Below are 19137 nucleotides of genomic sequence, written 5' to 3'. Positions count from 1 at the left end.
CACATTCAGGTCCAGTCCAAAAAGGGCTAGGCACAGCCTGTACCACCTCCGACAACTGAGGAAGTTCCGGGTCTCTCCAGTGATCCTCAAGACTTTCTATGCAGGCGCTGTGGAGAGCATCTTTACACAGAACATCGCATCCTGGTACGGGAACAGCTGTGTTAAGGATCAAAAAGCTCTTCAGAGAGTGATCCGCACGGCAGAACGCTGCTGCAGGGCTGCTCTCCCCTCCCTACAGGACATCTACACCAGGAGATGCTGGTTTAGAGCAGCTCAGATATTGGAGAATCCGTCCTGTCCCGGCAACAAACTATTCCAACTTCTGCAATCAGGCAGGTTTCGCACCATCCGGGCAAGAACAGAGACGCTCGAGAGGAGCTTCTATCCTCAGGCACAGCATCCATAAGTGACACATCCCAGCCTCATTCTTCTCAGCTTCACTACAGCACTAGACACTTTAACACCCACTCACACAATGTACATTTTCAGATTTTCAATTAAAAAATTTCCAGATTGTTTTATTTTATTTAATCCACTTAATGTACATAATGTTCTCTCTCTTTTTGCACAGTCGAGGAGCGTGTAGGGACACATTTCAATGCGTGTTGTACTCGTATATCTATGCATGTGACAAATAAAGGATCTTGAATCTTAAAAAAAAAAAAAAAATCACAAAATCGGTGATTGATTTATAACAGTCTGTTTATTAAACAAGGTAAAGATACAAAGCTTTTTTTCCTTTTTTTTTCCTTTTTTAAACACTGATAACCTTAGTTTAACTTCTCAGTCTTGGCTGTGCATATTTAGTTGTCTAGAAACTGTATATGAAACCACAATGCAAGACAGGAAAAAGTGTAATAAATCTACGCAATATCATTTCATAGAGAACGTGGGTTAAACAGTTATACAGATTACAGCTCAGGAACTCCATGCGGAAGGAAAAAAAAAATAAAATGTTTTACACGACTGAATACTGCAGAACACAATACAGAGTAATGGAAATGGGATGGTAAAACAGTTAAGGCTTACATGTAAATAACTGATATAAAACATGAATATTAATAACATACAGGTAGACTAAAATAATTACAGTAAGCTCTTACATAAACCTTTACAAAAAACCCAAAGAAAACATGTTTATGAAAACTTAAAAATAGGTACTATAAATGAGTAACATGTTTTACAGTACAGCAACATGTACATTTTCCCATTATCTCAAAAGAGAGAGAGCAAGTTGAAGAGGCAGGGTCTGTTGTTGGCGTAAATGTCTGTTTTCAGGCCAGTGGCTTGAGTAATAAGCTTTTATTCTTTTGAAAACATACTATATACTGTATATGTATTTTACATTATTCTCAGTTCCATCTCAAATGTAACGTCTAGCCGTAGCACCTTTTCTGAAGTGCCCTGAAGAATACAGGGTACCCTATTAGTACCATTCAGAGGTTACAGGTACAGTAAAAATACAACAAACAATACTGTGTACAATAAAAAGAATATTAAAGAGAGAGAGAGAGAGAAACAAAAACAAACGGAGAAGATCCACCCCTGCGTAAACTCATAAAATAGGCCTATTGAATATGAATCATACTGCAGTTTATTCCAAGTAGGTAAAGCTTATTAGAGGCTAAAAAAAAAGTTACTGGGTTGGAGTAGCTGTACAATAACTTCACATTTTGGTCCAATGTTTAGCTTTAAAATTTACTGCTCAAGTAAAAATTAATTTAAGCTGAAGCATATTTTGAAAAAGTGGGCTGAGTAGAGTAGAGCTGGCACTGATACATGTGCAACATATACTTGTAATTCTTTGAAAGTATAAGTCAAAGCTTAATGGAGCGGGGAAAGCGGACAAACACTTTTACAAGATTTGCTTTCGCTTCAAACCTCACCAAAGTTCATTATATGGCACTAACTAGTGGAACGAGAAACACACCAGAAAAAAAAGCAGTGTTTTTTGATCATACGTTATGATCATAAAGGTGCCATAAAGGTGAATGTTAAATATGGAGTGAACATTTTTTGAAAATAATAGCTACAAAAAAAAAAAAAAACTTCCTTCCCTTCCATCGAGCTCTGCTTTGTCTCCACGAGCCAATTATCCAACTTCTTAATACAATCATTAAATATTTCAATTGTCATCTACCGATTGCTTTTCTTTAAATTTTGATGACCCTGTGTTTGCACAAAAAAAAAAAAAAACATAAAAAAAAAAAAGAGACTGTTTTTTGTACACAGTCGGTACTCTTAGCTGCCACGAGTAATGCCATTTGGCATTTTCCATCCAACGAGATTGAAACAATTTGACCAAAACCACAAGGCCTAAAAGTGCTTTAAGATTATCTTTGGATGTCTCCAGAATACACCCAGCAAACTTTTTCTTTTTTTCCCCTGCTTTTTCAATTTAATATTCGGGCAAATATCATCTGGCACGTTTTGAAAACCCATTTCATGGAAGAGAATAAAAACAAAAACAAGACAACTAAAACATTTTTTTAATGGCCAATGCATCCGGCGGTTTACATGATGCTTACGAAAGTGCTTATTAAATCTGACGCAAGACATTCTTTGCCACTCGATCCCCTGGACAATATCTGGCTGTATTTTTACATTCACAAAATAACGCTGTGCTCCTTTATGATAGACGGCCTGTGTCGAGACGGATGGAGGCAAGTCTGCTTACAAAATCTAACAGTGAATGCTCATGTCAGCTGTCATAATGCTAATGTAAGCCTTATGTAGATGGCCGTGGGTGCAGGGCCTCACAAGCTCCAGCCGAACGCTGACTCTGAATCTTGATGCTGAACGCTCGCGGAGCTCAGATGAGGGAGATGCGTATGGGGATGCTGGGGGACTCTGTCCTCTGGGGCGACTGGTGACTCACCAGGTGCTCCACCACCGTGTGTTTGGACATGTGCTTCATAAGATAGGTCTCCTACAAGAACAGGAAAACACACCAAAGGGCATAAAGATTACTGCTACAGTAATTTTAAAAGTGCCTCTACTCCAACTAGTTCAGCTGAAGTTGATATTGACATTTGTGGTCAAAAGGATACACACACCCCCACTAATATTTAATGAAATCTCTCTTGGAAAATTGCTCCTTGACCAGATCCTTTTGGCATAATGCTGGCTGAATATTTGCACACTCAGAGTTCATTTAAATGAGTTGGTTTCCTGGCACAAACCCAGCATTTCAGCATAGTCCACAGATTTTCAATAGGGTTGAGGTAAGGTCTTTGGGAACGCCATTCCAGAGGCTTAATGGGCCAATTCTAACCAAATGCAGTCCAGAATCATCATTTGAAACAACTGTACATAAGTACAAATAATTTGGCTCTGTCCTTACCTTGCCAAGGTCTGGAAGAAGACCCAAACGGGCACTCTCAAATCAGATTAAATTGTCTACGGTGTTCAAGAACAAGACAGGAACCACCAAGGCTCAAGCTTGCCATGAACTGGAAACTGCTGGAACATCAGCATCACTGTTCACAATGAAGCAAGGTTTACTTTCCTTGGACTTAGACGGTGCTGACCAAGACAGAAGCTCGTTCTTTAAACTTGATACCTTCAAGCTCAATGAAAATTTGCAGCTGGTAAACAACAATTGAACTATCTGGGCACAATGGCATGAAGAATGTGTGGAAGAGTTAAGGTGAGGCTTTTAAACCTAAGAACAGAGTGCCAGCTGTCAAGCATGGCGGTGATAGCATCATGCTCTGGGGTTGTTTTGCTGCCACTGGTACTTGTACAATGCACAAAGTCTATGGAATAATGAAGAAAAAATACCTCCAAATTCTTCAACTCAGCCTCAAATCAACAGCTGGATGCTTGAAACTTGGACACAGCTGGGTGTTCCAACAGGACAATGATCCCAAACAAAAATCAAAGCTGGTTTTGGAATGGATAAAGTAGCTTCTGGAATGGTTTTCCCAAAGCCTTGACCTCAACCCTACTGAAAATCTGTGTACTACGCTTAAAACAATTTTGTTTCTTATTTGTATTTAAGGTTAGCTTGTGCGCTGCTGGAACCATAATTTCCCTGAGGGGACCTACCCAATGGATTAATAAAGCTCTCTTCTCTTCTAAAATACAGGTCTGTACCGGGAAACCAACCAAACCAAACCAAATTCTTGATTTTAAAAGTTGTTAAAGATATATGTTGCACAATCCTTCCACCCCAGAAAAGAAAACTTCTGACCACAACTTTATGTTTGCCCAGATCCTCTTAAGATAGCTGGTAAAGGATATCAAAGATCAGTGCCTGCATTTCAACACCCAGTCAAACTTCAAATATAATCTGGCCTCAGGAAATCACATGATAGGGTGGGGCCAAGTTTCACAATGAGCTCACTCGAACTCTCCACCATTTGACTCATAGAACTAAAGAAGTTTCTCGAATGAGAGGTGAAACATCTTCAAGCAACTTAAAGAAGTCCAGACGCTTTTCTTTCCAAGCTCCTTAGACTTCAAATATAATCACAAGCTCTCGGCTGTTGGTCAGGATGTAGAGCAAGTTATCTTCCAATCGGAAGGTCAGTGGTTCGGTCCCCGGCTCCTTCAATTTGCATCCAAATCCAATTTATTTATATAGCACATTTAAAAACAGAAAGTTTGCCCAAAGTGCAGTACAGAAACAAAGGGGTAATTTGTCAATGTCAAAGTATCCTTGGGTAAGACACTGAACCCTGAATGAAAGTATGTTAATGTTAGACAACGGGCTTAGGCACACAATAAAACACTATATGATTGGGTGAATGACACCTGTAGTAAAGAGTGCTCAAAAAGAGTGGAAAAGCACTATATGCCAGTCAATTTACTTGTTCCTACATTTGAGTTTTCAGGGAAAAGGATATGTCATCATTGTATCCTATATGTGAATTAAAGTTTATCAGAATTAGTCCATGAATTTATGATTTATGGTTAGATTTATGTAATCTTTGAGCCTTATTTTGGCCAAGTATTTTGTCAGTTCACAGCTGAGTCATTTTCCTGACGTTTTTGAATGCCTACAGGCTCATCAGTTCCTAGTGTTAAAACAAAACTAATCAAAGCATAATCCAGCTTGAGGGACATTAGTTAATGCTATCATTTACAAGAATTTAAAGTGAAAAGTGAAACTGCCATGGACTTATGTAAAGGTAAGAACAATACAAGTTAAATAAGACTGTGTTATCAAAAACAATGATCACACAGAAACGGCCAGCCCAATGACCTATTTGGACAGGTTTAGAGGAAACTGGAGGGATGTGCATTGAGGAGTAGATGAAATACACATATTTATATTAATCAGGACGGGACAGACATACAATGCGAAAACATAATGCTTCCGGACCTCAGCTATAGCTTAAACATATTCTTTTAGTCCGTTTTGAATATTTGAACAGAAGCAAGGACACGCTAAGGTGTTAAATATCTCAAACAGGAAACACACCGACTTCTAGTCCAAGAGAGAAAAAAATATTATCAAATGTCATTGATGCAAGCAGGCTGCCAAAAAACAGGTGTGGAAAACCTTACATAGTGAATACTCGCTTGTGGTTTACTTACTGAGGTGTAAGCCCGGCCACACATGCTACAGCAGTAGGCCTTAGCGTTTTTGATGGCATGCGCTGACAAGTGGATCTGCAACGATGCAGAGTCTGAGTAGGCACGGTAGCAGTTGGGACATTTATACGGCTTGTCTTTATTGTGCTGCCTCTGGTGAGACTGTGGGGGAGAGAAGACACGGACAGAGGTTGTAGAGAAGTCCACGTAATTTGAACATTTGCAGCTTTGCATCTGAACCTTTTAATCAGGATCAGGTCACAAGAAGAATCTCTGACTGACCTGGAGATTAGACAGCTGGGTAAAAGCCTTTTCGCATCCAGGGTGGGCGCATTTATAAGGCCTATCGCCGGTGTGGATTCTGCAGCAAGAGAAGCAGACGGGAAAATGTTTTTATGACAGACGCCACTGCAAGAGAACTCCTGCAAAGAAACATCAAAGTATATTCAAAGCAGCAGATTTTCACTGCATATAAGTTACAGTCGTGGTCTATACGTGAAACATAAAAAGAGTTCCAGCAAGGAGAAAACAGATATAGCTGTAAAGGGGATGACAGGTATTCAGGTAAATTCTAAACATTAAATATTAGTAATGTGTGACCACCAATCAGATTTGAGATGGGCAACAGTAGAGCCACAGAGGCAGCTGAGATCAACTTGATTTCTCACGCTTCATGTTCACAGTTTGACCAACCTGGTATGCTGCTGCAGGTGTGACAGCTGACGGAACGAGTTCTCGCAGTAGGAGCAGTGGTAGGGTTTGATCCCCAGGTGAATGCGCAAGTGCTGGGACAGGTAGGAGGCGTTGGCGAACGTCTTGGAGCAGTGGGGACACTTGTGCGGTTTGGCCTCTGTGTGGGACTTGGAATGAATCTGCATCTCTGACTTGGTTAAGAAGGTAAGTGGGCAGACTTTGCATCTTGGGGACAAGAAGAGACAAAAAAGATCAGATCAAAACAATTTTTAGAGATTAAAATCTGCCTGCCTACAACTAAATAGAAAACGTAGCATAACATCAGTTTTTCCCCACCCCAGTACGCAGACCACTTCAATAATTTTAACAATAATTTAAGAAAGTGTCTTTATGTCAAAAGTAGCAACGAAAACTGAAAATCAACTATAGTTGATTAACTAAGTAGTAACACATGATTTTAAAAATCCAACAACACCAGCATTGCTAACCTTACAATTTAAGAAAAAAGCCACTTTTGACTGCTCCTTTATTCACAAAGAATTCCCACAGCAGGTACCTCTGCATATCTGATTTCGCTGATTTTATTTACACTGAACAACCATGATGTAATCTCCAAAAGAGTGTTTGAGGTGGGTGTGTTAACCACTACACTATGGGGCCACTAGCTTCATTATCTAAAACTTCCAGCTGACTGACTTAAATGGGGTTTTTTCTCACAATAAAAAAAAAAATTGAGCTTTTAAGTCTTTGTCATAAAAGCTTAAAATCTGAACACTAATGAGAAATTGCCGAGCCTGTCAGCTGGCTTTCATTGCAGCCTCTGGAAACTCCTGGTTATCATAAACTAACATAAAATAAGAAAAAATATCAAAAGTTTTCCCAGGTAGCAAGAGGAGGTAAATATTAGCTGACAATTTATTAGCAATTTCAGCATTGCAACATTTGTCCAGTGATCTTTCTACATGCTTTCTCCAACCATCAGTCTCTGTTCTTTAAATATCATGGGAGTTTTTTTTCCACCTTGCCTTTCTGACCTGCTATTAAACAAAGCCCCCTCTCCTCCCCAACACCAACTCATCCTCCTGGATGTTCTGGAAGGGTCAACCCAAGTTCAAATCTTCCATCCGTTAGCTTTACCTCATTGCAACCAGTGCTCAGACTCTTTTGGGTTCAGTCATTTGGAGTATGTTTGACTGACCTTTTTTTTAGTAAACCTTTTGTCTACTCAGGTGAAAGCTGTGCTCATATTAAAGCCTCGGTATAGAGCGCTTCTCTCATTCTCAAAGTTCTCTCAGGAAAATACCTATCAATGCTTGCAGACCTCATAAAGCTGTCAATTTACTTTGCAAGATCAGCACAGAAAAACCTTCTGAAAACAATAGGAGCTGCTTTCTGAATCCAACCTGTAGGTTTTGCCCTCTTTGGGTGCAATGGTGACACATCCTTGATCAGCCAGGATGGGGTAGGGCACCACCAGCAGAGGACCAGATGTGTTTTCGGCTTTGATCTTCTTTCTTCCCCGAGGTGCCTTTGGCGGGGGGCCCAACAGCCCTGCCAGGCCTCCGGCCTTCATGTGGTCAATGCCAGGGCCACTAGCCAGTCCAGAGATGATGTTCACAGAGGGGGCGCCACCCAAGCGGTTCTGGCTGCTGGAGGTCGGAGTCGTCGGGGTCAGGGCCTCTGAGGTGCTGTGGCTGTCGGGTCGAGATGAGGGGGCCAGACCTGAGAAGGTTGGAAGAAAAACTGCATTAGCAGGTATGACTAATTCAACACCACACTCTACAGAACCACACCAGTGTACCGCACAGTAAACACCATGTGTGTGTCAATTTTCCATGACAGTTTTCTTTATGTTATCACACCAGAGGCTGGCTGCCTTGCTGCATTTCTCCTACAAGCTTCACAGATGGCGTGACGGCTGTACCTGAGCGATGGTTGACCCGGCCAGTTTGCTCACTAAGGTGTCTCATTTGCCAGTCCTCCCATAATCCTTTGGCCTTCACCGCTGACTTGTCATCCATATTTCCATCTGGAATTTATAAGGTGATGGTGTGTCAGTCAGTAAAATGTCTCGTAATCCGCACAGGCCTGATTCTACGTCACGTCTACGAATTCATTACATCAACTATTAGCCTGCAAAACTGGAGAATAACATTAAAAATGTTTTGATTTAAGAAAACCAGGCCTATCTGCAGCAATTATTACATCAATAACTTCATGTTAATTAAGGTTACTCTAGGGCTGGGTATCATTTTAAACCGTTTCCACATTTCTGTAAATAAGATAAATTTGCAACTGTGGGTTTTGGAGTAGCTGTGCAGGCATCACTCACTTTTTATTATGGATTTTTATTTGGCCTCTACCTCCACAATCTGTATATTATTACCTTAAACTCATCAGGCCACCATGCCAGTTCGAGACAAGTTGGCAGCACTTGGACATATTTAACACTATTTCAGAAGAACGTACCCGGTCCAGAACTGGAGGCGGGACGAGCGTGCAGGGCGATGTCCGGCTGTCCAGAGCCCTGCGGCTGTGGGTGGTGGCCCGGAACCTGTTGCGGCTGAGGCTTTGGAACCTGCATACCGTGCTGAGCGCTACCGTCCGGGGACGAGGTGGGAACCAGCAGCTGCTGAGAAGGGGTGGAGGTAGGTGGCAGGTGCAGGGGTCGAATCTTCTCAGCCATCAGCTGCTCCTTGATCTTGTTAATGAGGACCAGGTTATCCAGCTGAAAGGGTTAACGGGTCATGCTCAACAGAAAACAGCCGCCTTGTGTGAATGTCATTCATGCCATCAAAACATATCGCAGGACAGAAAACACTGATCAGCACACGATTAGCTTTTACCTATGACAGGGGTGAGCTAAAGTAACGCCCACCAAACGCTTTAATCCAGCCCACTCATGGAGGAGGAGCATCAATTCTGGACGTTCACTGTATTTTGCAGCACAAAGCACTGCGTTTGTAATGTTGTTAAGAATGGATTGTTTCCTAAAAGTGGTCGTCTGAACTAGCAACTTCATCCAAGCTGGGGGGGGGGTTGAAGTCATCATACTGTTGACTTTGAGTTATAACAGCAGTATTCCTTTGTAACAGCAGCAGACTGACTACACTTAGTCGGTCTGCTGCTATCTAGTTTGTAATGCAAACGTCTTCAGGAAGCACTTGCGCTTCTTTGGTCCGGCCTGCTTGAGATCAATTTGGGCTGCGTGTGTACCCACGAACTCCAAGGAGTCTGAGGCACTCCCCTTATCTGCGAGAAGAAACCGCGAGCGGTTCTCAGCGTAACAGTGATGGACCGGTGCTGAAAGGCTGAAAAGACATTCACACATGGAAACAAATGGCAGTGGAAGGTGGAAACATCACAGTAATTACATGCTGAGCGGACTTACCTGGCCTGGCATGGACGGAGGCGGCGGCCAGAAGTATGGGTTGTTAAACCGAGGCTCTGCCATCCTGAAGTGTGTGACATTTATTTTAGTCGCTTTTCAAAGATGCACATAATGAAGTGCTCCCTTACAGAGCACTGTTGTTAAAACTGCACGTAGAGTAAGTTAATGCTTACAAACAGGCAGGCTTAAACTGTGAAGCTGAAAAATCTGACACCTTAACCACACGCTGCATGTGGCTAGTTTCATATGTCATGCATGAATTTTCTTTCAGGCCTTGTGCTGATCACATTCGCATCCACCTAGCTCTGCATCCACTTTGATGTCACTTTAAGGTGTCGAGAACCATTTCTGGTACTCAGTTAACGCCACGTATCAGCTGTTTAGACGGTTAAAGTTGCAGAGAATTTGCTGCATTTACTTCTCCGGACTGTTTGCACCACAGGCACAAATGTAGTACGCATTAAACGAGCGGCTTCTAAATCTGCTGCTTTTGATGGATAAATGCACTTTGTTTGTTTGTTGTGATTGTTTGAAAAAACAAAACAAAACAAAACTGTGGGGACAATTGAATGACCCTCATGTTAAGTTAAGATGTGTAACAGCTGACCTTGAAACGGTTTCATATAGAAGACCTGAGTCTGATCCTGACCGCTAGTGCTCTGCGATATTAAAAATTTTGGTACTGATCTGATACCAAGTAAGTACAGGGCCGGTATTGCCAATACAGATACCTATACTTTTACCCTATAAAAGAAGGCTTATGCAGGGGAGAGCAGTGTGCCGTGATTTATGAGATGAATCATCATCAATGATCATCTAAACCACTTTGGGTCAATTTCTGTTGTTTAAATATGCTACAGCCTATAAATAGTTAATGCAAAAATGTTCAGATATTTTTCATACTGGATGTATATTTTTTCATTTAAAAAATGTCCACTATTTCACACAATGCAGTGGGCTACATGCTAAACTTAGAAGCTATAAATAAAGTATCGATCACGTGGCTCTAGTATCGATCCTATACCAATACCAGCGCTGGTGTCAATACTATCAATATTTGATCGATCTGCCCACCTTTAAGACAGGCTTTGAAAGGCAGGGGGAAAGTGTGGAAGATAGTAGTTTGGAACTAAGGCTCTTATTTTGTTGAAAAATAAAATGAAATAAATGCTTTAAGATAGCTGAAAAAGAAGTTTAATTAAAAAGGTAAATACGATTTTTTTTTTAATGTAACAGTGTAAAAACTCGCTAGATGTCAGCTCACGCTTAGAAGTCGATGTGTGTAAATCAGGCCTACAGAGTAAAAGTGACACAAATCCACGCAGCTCTGCCATCTAAATGCCACCTACAATATGCCTTCACTTCTAAAAAAAAAAAAAAAAAAAAAAAAAGACCCACATCAGCATGATCCTGCGCCGTTTAGCTCGGGCTTGATGCCCCTCTGCTCCTTTTGTCTGAATTCCTGCGAATAAGTGGACGTCGCTTTTGCAATTTTTTCCACAAAAACCGCCGTGAAAAAACAAGACAAAACAAAACTTGAACTTCTTTGACTTTTTCGGACGTGTCGGCTGTCTGGGAGCAGCTCCGGACTCGCACCGACGGAGGATTGTCCGGATCGATCCTCCGTCGGTGCGACTCGACACATTCTCAGACAGTTTTCTTAAAACATTTCCAGACAAAAGAGAAACAAAAATGGCAGCCTTATTTTTATAAGGCGGGACGCCATATTCTGCAGACCCCAAATTTTTTAGGAGCATGAACATGTTGTCGTGTGGCGGGTGTTTGGAATGAGAAGCGGCCGGAGACCAACACAAAGGTGTGTTTATCATGTCGGAGGCATGAATGATTGTTTACGGCGAATTGCAGGTTTGAATAGCCCGGCCTCCCCACCTCTTAAAAAAACTGACACTTCCTACAACAACCATGCCCTGCAAGGAGGAAAAAAAAACACACACACATACACACACACACACACACAGCACGGAAACGGACAAGCTTGATTCATCAGTGCCGATTAAAAATAACCGTAGCGATTCGTTAAGGTCAAAATCGGAACCGGTGCACAACGCCTCATCTCCCGACAGAGTCTGTGCCATCTTAAGCAAATTTCACTTTTTTTAGGGCTGCTTTTTTCTACATTCTGTAACTTTTGGACGAATCAAAGCAGAGAAATTGCATTTTCGTGCTAATGCACGCACCGAGAGGCTACCGCTCATTAGAGAAATGCACAGCAACGGAAACATGTAAAGACATGCACAAATACCTTGTGTCCTGATTGCAGATATTGTCTTGCGAGTACAGCTATAATATAAAAGGTTGATGTTCTTTCTGCCTCCGGTCGGACCACCGCTTCCGGGTCGCTTTGTTCACTTCTGGGTGCTGCTGCTGCAAGGCTCAGCACAGTGCTGTCGAGAGGGGAAATATTGTGCTAAATGTTGCTTTTGTATTTTCATACCACGACCCACTTTATTCGCGTTTAACAGCATCTCAGCAGAAGCTACGTCAACGCAAGCAGGGCCGTTAGTGAATTTTCAAAGTGCACACATTAGCGGTGCTGTCATCATGTGGTGAGACGACGAGCAGTTTTTCTCTGATGCCATTTCTTAAAAAAAGAAAAAGAAAAAAAAAAACCAGTCATATTTGCTGCCCTGTCAGAACTGTTATTATAGGCGGTCCACTCAAAGCACCTTAAGAGAAACACTAAAAAAGGAAAAGATTGTTAAAAAATACACAAAGAAAACAAAGTATATATTTAAAAATGCACTTCTTTGCTACTACAGTGAAATACAGTTAGCCAGATAATCCTATATCTCCTAGTTAACAATCATTTATTCTCATCCAGCTGTGAAATATTTACAAAATCAGAAAACAATTAATGTAACAAAAGCAGGAAAATGTAACAATTTTCCTACTTTCTTCCACAGTAAAATTTCTAATATTACAGGTATTAGTTATTAGCATGTTAACATGTATTTGTATTGTGCTTTATGGCATTTCATTTTATCATTTACTTTATTCCAATTTTTGTACAGGGCGTTGTTACCACTTGTCTGCGAAAGGCACGTTGTAAATAAACAGTACTTACTTACTCTTGTAGTAAATAAGTAAGTAAGGTACCAGTCTGGTTTCCGAACCCATCATAGCATGGAAATGTTTCTTACTAAAGTCATCAATGACCTAAAAACCAACAGTGATTCACTGAGCGTTTCAGTCTTAGACCTCTCTGCTTCCTTCAACAGTTTTGATGGTAACATTTTAATTCAAAGCCTTTATGATTCAGTTGGTTTATCAGGTCAGATTCTCATCAAACCCAAAGTGTAGAAGTTTTAATGTTTTACTTGGTAGTTTGAAATCTGCAGAAACAAAAATTCAATTAGGGGTTCCTCAAGGATTTGTCCTCGGTCCCTTAGTATTTAACTCTTACATGACCCTGCTTGGTGTTATCATAATGAAGATGAAAAACATTTTATCTGTCATTTTCATCTGATGAGCTCATCTCGATTTAAAATTTAATAAGCTGCACTGATGACAGTAATTGCTGATTTTTTCGAACTGAACAGAGACAAGATAAAAGTATTTTGTGTTGTTCCAAAAAGTCAGATAAAGAAAATGTGTTCATATTTATCACACATGAAAGAAAGTCGGGACCCTTGGCATTATTTTGTTCAGTGATGTCAGTTTTGATAATTATATTAATGAGGTCACCAGAGCTCCTTTCCACAACATAAAAATATGTCAGACGCTTGAAAATTCCTATTGCAAACTGAGAAATGTGCGTTCATATCGAGCAGGTTAGACTACTGTACTGCTCTACTTGCTGGATTTTCTAAATTATCAGTAGGTGGACTTCATCTTGGTCTAAGGAGCTGATTATATTTGAAGTCTAAGGAGCTTGGAAAGAAAAGCGTCTGGACTTCTTTAAGTTGCTTGAAAGCGTTTCACCTCTCATCCGAGAAGCTTCTTCAGTTCTAGGGTAAAATGGTGGAGAGTCCCAGATTTAAGCCCTGTGGGAGTTTCCCCCCAAGGAGGGACAAAGGACCCTCTGATAATCCTCTACCTAATCACATGAGCCAAGGTGTGAAAATGGGTGTGGGTCACAATCAGCCAGGGTTTCAGGTGAGCTCATTGTGAAACCTAGCCCCACCCTATCATGTGATTGTCTGGGGTCAGATGGCCCAGGGTGTGAGTGGGCGTTAAGGCATCTGGGAAAGGATCTCAAAACTGGATTATAGATGGCAGACAGTTGGTGTCGTAAACCACCGCCTCTGTTCAAAGATTGTCGCTCACAGTGGACATAAATGGCTTCTTTCACTCTTTCAAACCATCTGTCCTCTCTGTCCAAAATGTGAACATTGGCATCCTTGAAAGAGTGACCGAGAACTGATTGAGAACCTTCACAGACGTGGACTTCATCTTCTTCAGAATGCAGCATACGCGGAAGTTTGAAAATATTACCATAATATTTAAGTCACTGGATTGAAGTTCTGGTTTCCAGTTCAACAAAGAACTGCCTTTTAAAGTCCTTCTATTAGTTAGTGAAGCTCTCAGTGGTTTGGCCCCCAGTTCATTTCTGGTGTACTCTTTGTCTGTAACCCTATTATAACTCTCAAGTCATCAGATGCAGCTCTTTTAACTTGTACCCTGGAATTTTCATGGTCATTTTTTGAATCCACTTAACACTGACCTATGAATCACTTAAGCCTTAAATAGGCCCGTAACTCAAGGGATGAGTCAGTGTTGTGTCTACACATAACAGGCATATTACATAGAACCGATCTGAAATGATGTCTTCAGGAACTTTGTTACTAGCAGCCAGCTGCAAGAAAACAAACACAAAAGGAATTTTCAAAGATAAAGTGTTTTTGAATGGGAAAAGGTCCTCATGCAGGATCTGACAGAGGCATCTGGCCCTTCAAGTATTTCATATACTTACTGTTTACTGAAGCCTCATCAGAAATAGTCAGTGGAAGGTTGCCAAGAAGCCATTTTTAAGAAAGATGAACAAGGAGAAAAGCCTGATGTATGATAAATTACACAAGAACTATACTGAAAATTGTCCCCAACAGGTCTAATGGAGTGATGAATCCAAACTTGAAATTTCAGCTTAAAATTGTTTTCAATATGTTGCCAGCCATCTGTAAAACACAGTAGAGGCACCTTCATGGTTTGGAGCTGCATTTCACCCAGCCAAAAGTGACGGAATTACGAACACAGAAAAGTAACATAAAATTTTGATCCATTGTGGAATACGATCTAAAAAGCATGTGATTGTCAACAACTTATTTTTTTCACATGCCAATGATCCTGAACACACTGCCAATGGAGTAAAAGGATCTGTCGAAATCTTAAATGAATTCCAAGAATGCTGGTGTTCAAGTTTCATCATGACCTTCAGTACATGTAATGTCACAGGTGTTTTCCAAAGTCAGCAAGTCGAGTTAGGCTGCTTTTCACAGCAATACAGCTTCTTGGTAGATTTTGAATCCTCTAATCTGTATCAGCATTTAACTGATCACATTTTTCCATAAAGTCGGAATTTGATGTATTACTGTGCATTGTTCTGGCTAAAACTTTAAGGCAGGCATCCAGGCCACCCTTGTCCATATCAGTACTGCAGAAATTCTGTGATTGTGCAGGAGTCTGCATGTAAGGGGTTAGTGTTTACATGATGTCAATTTCCTGTTTCTTGCACCACTTCTCTGGAGATTCCAAAGAACCGAAACCGTGACACACAATCGCACACTCACAAACAAAGCCTTCCTTAAATGTTTTATTTGAGTCAGCTTTAAAGGAAACCTGCATATCAGTTGAAGTGAGAATTCTTCCTGCTGCTGTCCACTTTGGGCGAGAACTACATTGCTGTTTCAAACTGAGTGAGGGAATTCCAGTGAAACTGCCTGCTCTCACAACATGGACCTTATCTTGGTAAGTTTATAATTTTTTTTTATTGATTATCTTTTTATTGATTTTATTGATTTATGCTGCTTAAAAAAATTATTAGGCCAACTGTCATGAAAACAGATCTGTCAAAATTGTAAATCATCCAGCGCTGTTATAAACTGTCCTCTTTTCTGCGGGGCCTGATTGGGATTTATTTCACTTGTTTACAACATCTTTCTCTGTTTTCTGTATTATGATCTGATTTTTCTATCAAACCTGTGAGCCAGAAAAAAATGTGTGAAGGAGCTCTGTAAGGAGAGCAGCTTCAGAAAGAGGTTTCTGAAATACTCTCCTGAATCTGACAGAGTCTATGCTCCCAACCCTCTGATGGTCATATTTAGGAAAGTATGGGGGGAAAAAAACAAACAAACTTCATCTTATGTGTTCTGTCTGGACGACGACTTAAATGGCTAATACTTTTAGCTTTCAGCCCTGATTTGTGTGGTATTTCGATGCATTTTTATATATTTCTGATGATACTCTTGCCGTCTCTTTGTGGCTGTTTTAATGAAAAATGTCAGTCCTTCCTCAACAGTTTACCTCATATCTTCAAACCTCCTTTGTTTCAGGTCTTCCCACTGATACTTGCACTGATTTCCTGTGGACAGAGTCACACTGAGGGGACTGAACAAATGAATGGTTCATGTTACAATTTGTGTCCAGCTGGTAAGATATAATGAGGAACATTGTTGTCAATTATTGGTATAAAGTCAGTGTGAAAGTAACACATTAACTTTCCCCCTTTTCTCGCGTTTTCAGGATATCATAAAGTTGGTAACTGTGATGATCAAGTTAAAAAGTACAAATGCAAGAAATGTGAGGATGGCTTCTACACAGACATAGAAAACTACATAGAGAAATGTCTTCGGTGTGACTTGTGTAATCGTAAGTATCCTGCCCAGTTTCAATTTAGTGTTACACATGTTTTCTGCTTGTGTGTTTAGGCCGATTAAAGTTAAATTGGACTAAAAAACAGACTGCTATCATCTTGTCATTTAGATATATGAAACACGGCGCTCTTCTATTGTTTCAGCATAAACCTCTTTTTGTGATCTTGTTTTGACAATCTTATATTTGTTTCTGACCAATGTGATGAAGTTGAAACACTTTGATGACTTAAGTCTGTCTAGGATGGGAAATCTTTCAACATTGTGTGTCACTCTTACCCTTCAGAATGCCAGTTTGAGCTTGTGCACACTAAGATTACAGACTTTGCAGTGCAAAGGCAACGTCTGATGTTACGTACACTCCAATTTTAACTAACTATTAATTGTCATTGCTTTTGGTTAACGTGACTGTTAGTATTGGTGAGGTCACCAAGGTAGTTAAAACAATCTATTTGGTGGCTTGACTTTGGGGATTTGCCTTAAGTCCTTCAAGCCCCTGAATGTGCGCTTGCATGTAGACCTGATATCAGGTATCAGGTCTGTTGTTACAAGCTATTCAGCCCCTGTACGACTGTAGTGAGAGGTTAGGTCACATTGCCTGTGATCAGTTAAACTTATTCTGAGCTGCTGTTTAACTCCACCAGAGCTCCCCTTTGTCGCCGGTTCTGTTCATAACTTATATGAGCAGAATTTATAGGTGTAGCCATGAGTTCAGAGTCGGTATGCTTTGGTTTGTCTATGTCTTTGCTTTTTACGATATGGTCCTGCTGACTTCATTGAGTGACTGGGACATTTAGCAGCTGACTAAGAAGCCGCTGGGCTGACAACTGGTATCTCCAATTATGAGACCTTGGTTTGGTAGTGATATGCTGCACCAAGTAGAGGAATTCATTCAAGTATCGACAATCCAAGAGGAGTTTCATAGTAGAAATTCTGCTTCTACAGATCTGGGCTTGGGCTACAATGGGTACTAGGTTCCTCCTAAATCAAGTGGTTCATGCATCTCTAATTAAGAGGAGATTACAGGGCAGACCAGAAATGCTGGCAATACTATATCTTTTGCATGGCTTGGAATTCTTCTAAAATAGCTAAAGGAAGTTGCTGGAAAGAGGAAGTTCTGGGCATCACTGCTTAGACTGCTGCCTTCAGGATAAGCAGTAACAAATAGATGATGGCATAGATGGACATACTGTGCTTTGCTTTTTCCTCAGATGATGAGATTGTACTAAGGCCCTGCTCCTTTAATAGCAACATAGTGTGTGCCTGTAAAGATGGATACTACAATTTAGGGTCTGACCATCTGAGGGAATGCATGAAATGTTCCTGTAGAACATGTCCAAGTAAGTACACTAAAAGAATGTTAAAGCATTTGATTGGTATTCACAGCAGCCACATTTTTTCATTATCAAGCATAATAACAACTTAAATAAATTCATTCAGTCACCTCCACCTTTATTCCTTTCAGAGAACGATGACTACAAAAGGAAGTGTCTGAAGCCGACGATTGGGACAGACAAAACATATCAATCGTGATTAGATTTTGTTTGTGACAGACTGACAAGAGCACAGGACTACAAATCAATCAGAAAATAATATAGAATGCATATATTTACTGCAGTGATAGCTTACCGTGTATATCAGCACCATCATCAAATCTAAACACAGTGTCTGGCTTATAAAATGTCCTCATGTATGTGTAAACCACATTGTTATTACTGAGTTTTGGCAAAATTGCACAACTGCATGTGTCATAATCACTGTTTGGTTCCAGGGTTTTGAGTTGAAGATTGATTTTTAAAATTTTTGTTTGTATTTTTATTTTTATCTTTAGGGTTTGTTTTGAATTTACTCTGTTTTGGATTTTCAGTTATTTTTTAGTATTTTGAGTCTCCAGATCTGGTTAAATTGTCAGGATCCCTGGGTTTTCCTTTGTCTAGTTTTCCCCTTTGACTCGTTATCTTGTAAATATTTATTGTCTGCGTCATCCATTGTTCATTATCACGCCCTCCCTCACAGACGTGTGCTCCTTGCTGGGAGTTTCCAAATTCCCTAAAAGTGTGTTTTCCAGTAGTTTGTTTTGAACTTGTTTTAACTGCAGCAATAGAGATTCTTCTTTTCTTTTCCATTTCTCTAGTCCTGGATTTGGATCTACAACCTGCTTGTTACACAGCACTACATTATATAACTTTCTTCCTTTCTTTTTCTTTTTAATGGTTTGTTTCTGCCACTGGAAATGACCCTTTTTATCATAATTCAAAATTTTGGGTTTTTATCTGAAAGCTCTGACTTAAAAACCTTAAAAATTTCAAGTTATTTCCATTTTTGAGTTATTGTCTCAGGAATTTGATTTATGAAGTTTAGATTTTGAGATAATTTGAAATTCGCTGTACCAATGATTTCCACACTTCATCAGTGCCCTCGCTCATCCACTAATCATTTAGTGGTAATTTGGTATCTTACTTGTCTCTGGTTTCCTTTGTTTAGGAATCACAATCTAGATTAAAATGTGCATAAATATCCCTGCCTTTGTTCTTTGCCATCTTGTACTGTTTAGTCTTCTTTATGTTAGGGCCTCTCTTTGTTCCTGTCCTTGTTTTAGATTACCAATTAACAATAACCATTTTTGGAGTTTTACTCACTGTTTGTTTAGATTACAGCTAGATTACAACACTCGTTCTTTGTTTA

General features: G+C 40.2%; 2 protein-coding genes across 5 annotated transcripts; one reads left to right on the top strand and one right to left on the bottom strand.

Moving 5' to 3' along the window:
* Nucleotides 1–705: 705 nt before the first annotated feature.
* Nucleotides 706–12203, bottom strand: znf362b (zinc finger protein 362b). 4 transcript variants are annotated; one of them, XM_006785491.3, is made up of 9 exons: nucleotides 11889–12203; nucleotides 9626–9689; nucleotides 8704–8962; nucleotides 8159–8263; nucleotides 7638–7956; nucleotides 6235–6459; nucleotides 5824–5902; nucleotides 5545–5703; nucleotides 706–2929 (listed from the first exon to the last, which is right to left on the bottom strand). In XM_006785491.3, exons 2-9 carry the CDS (start codon nucleotides 9686–9688, stop codon nucleotides 2813–2815), a joined length of 1326 nt encoding a protein of 441 aa, XP_006785554.1. In that variant the 5' UTR covers nucleotide 9689; nucleotides 11889–12203; the 3' UTR covers nucleotides 706–2812. The 4 variants fall into 4 exon arrangements, with proteins under 4 accessions (XP_006785554.1, XP_006785555.1, XP_006785553.1 ...); XM_006785492.3 differs by having other exon boundaries at nucleotides 8704–8935; XM_006785490.3 differs by lacking the exon at nucleotides 11889–12203 and adding an exon at nucleotides 11024–11314.
* Nucleotides 12204–14967: 2764 nt separating this feature from the next.
* LOC118453870 (tumor necrosis factor receptor superfamily member 23-like) lies at nucleotides 14968–18677 on the top strand. The gene is made up of 5 exons (XM_035905750.2): nucleotides 14968–15550; nucleotides 16135–16231; nucleotides 16325–16450; nucleotides 17664–17792; nucleotides 17918–18677. The coding sequence occupies exons 1-5, from the start codon at nucleotides 15536–15538 to the stop codon at nucleotides 17983–17985; spliced, it is 435 nt and encodes a 144-aa protein (XP_035761643.1). The 5' UTR covers nucleotides 14968–15535; the 3' UTR covers nucleotides 17986–18677.
* The last annotated feature ends 460 nt before the right edge of the window (nucleotides 18678–19137 follow it).

This window comes from Neolamprologus brichardi, chromosome 20 (assembly GCF_056152115.1).
Source record: "Neolamprologus brichardi isolate AB-2024 chromosome 20, ASM5615211v1, whole genome shotgun sequence".
NCBI classification, from domain to species: domain Eukaryota; kingdom Metazoa; phylum Chordata; class Actinopteri; order Cichliformes; family Cichlidae; genus Neolamprologus; species Neolamprologus brichardi.
Note: the sequence above shows the minus strand (reverse complement) of the source record. Positions and strands in the feature narration are given on the sequence as shown.

Excerpts from the sequence above, each read along its gene's own strand:
- znf362b (XM_006785490.3), bottom strand. Across the intron at positions 8,264-8,703 it reads CGCCTCCAGTTCTGGACCGG|ATGGAAATATGGATGACAAG; the intron begins GTACGTTCTTCT and ends TATAAATTCCAG. Across the intron at positions 5,704-5,823 it reads CCCAGCTGTCTAATCTCCAG|TCTCACCAGAGGCAGCACAA; the intron begins GTCAGTCAGAGA and ends TCTCCCCCACAG.
- LOC118453870 (XM_035905750.2), top strand. Across the intron at positions 16,232-16,324 it reads TTACAATTTGTGTCCAGCTG|GATATCATAAAGTTGGTAAC; the intron begins GTAAGATATAAT and ends TCGCGTTTTCAG. Across the intron at positions 16,451-17,663 it reads TCGGTGTGACTTGTGTAATC|ATGATGAGATTGTACTAAGG; the intron begins GTAAGTATCCTG and ends CTTTTTCCTCAG.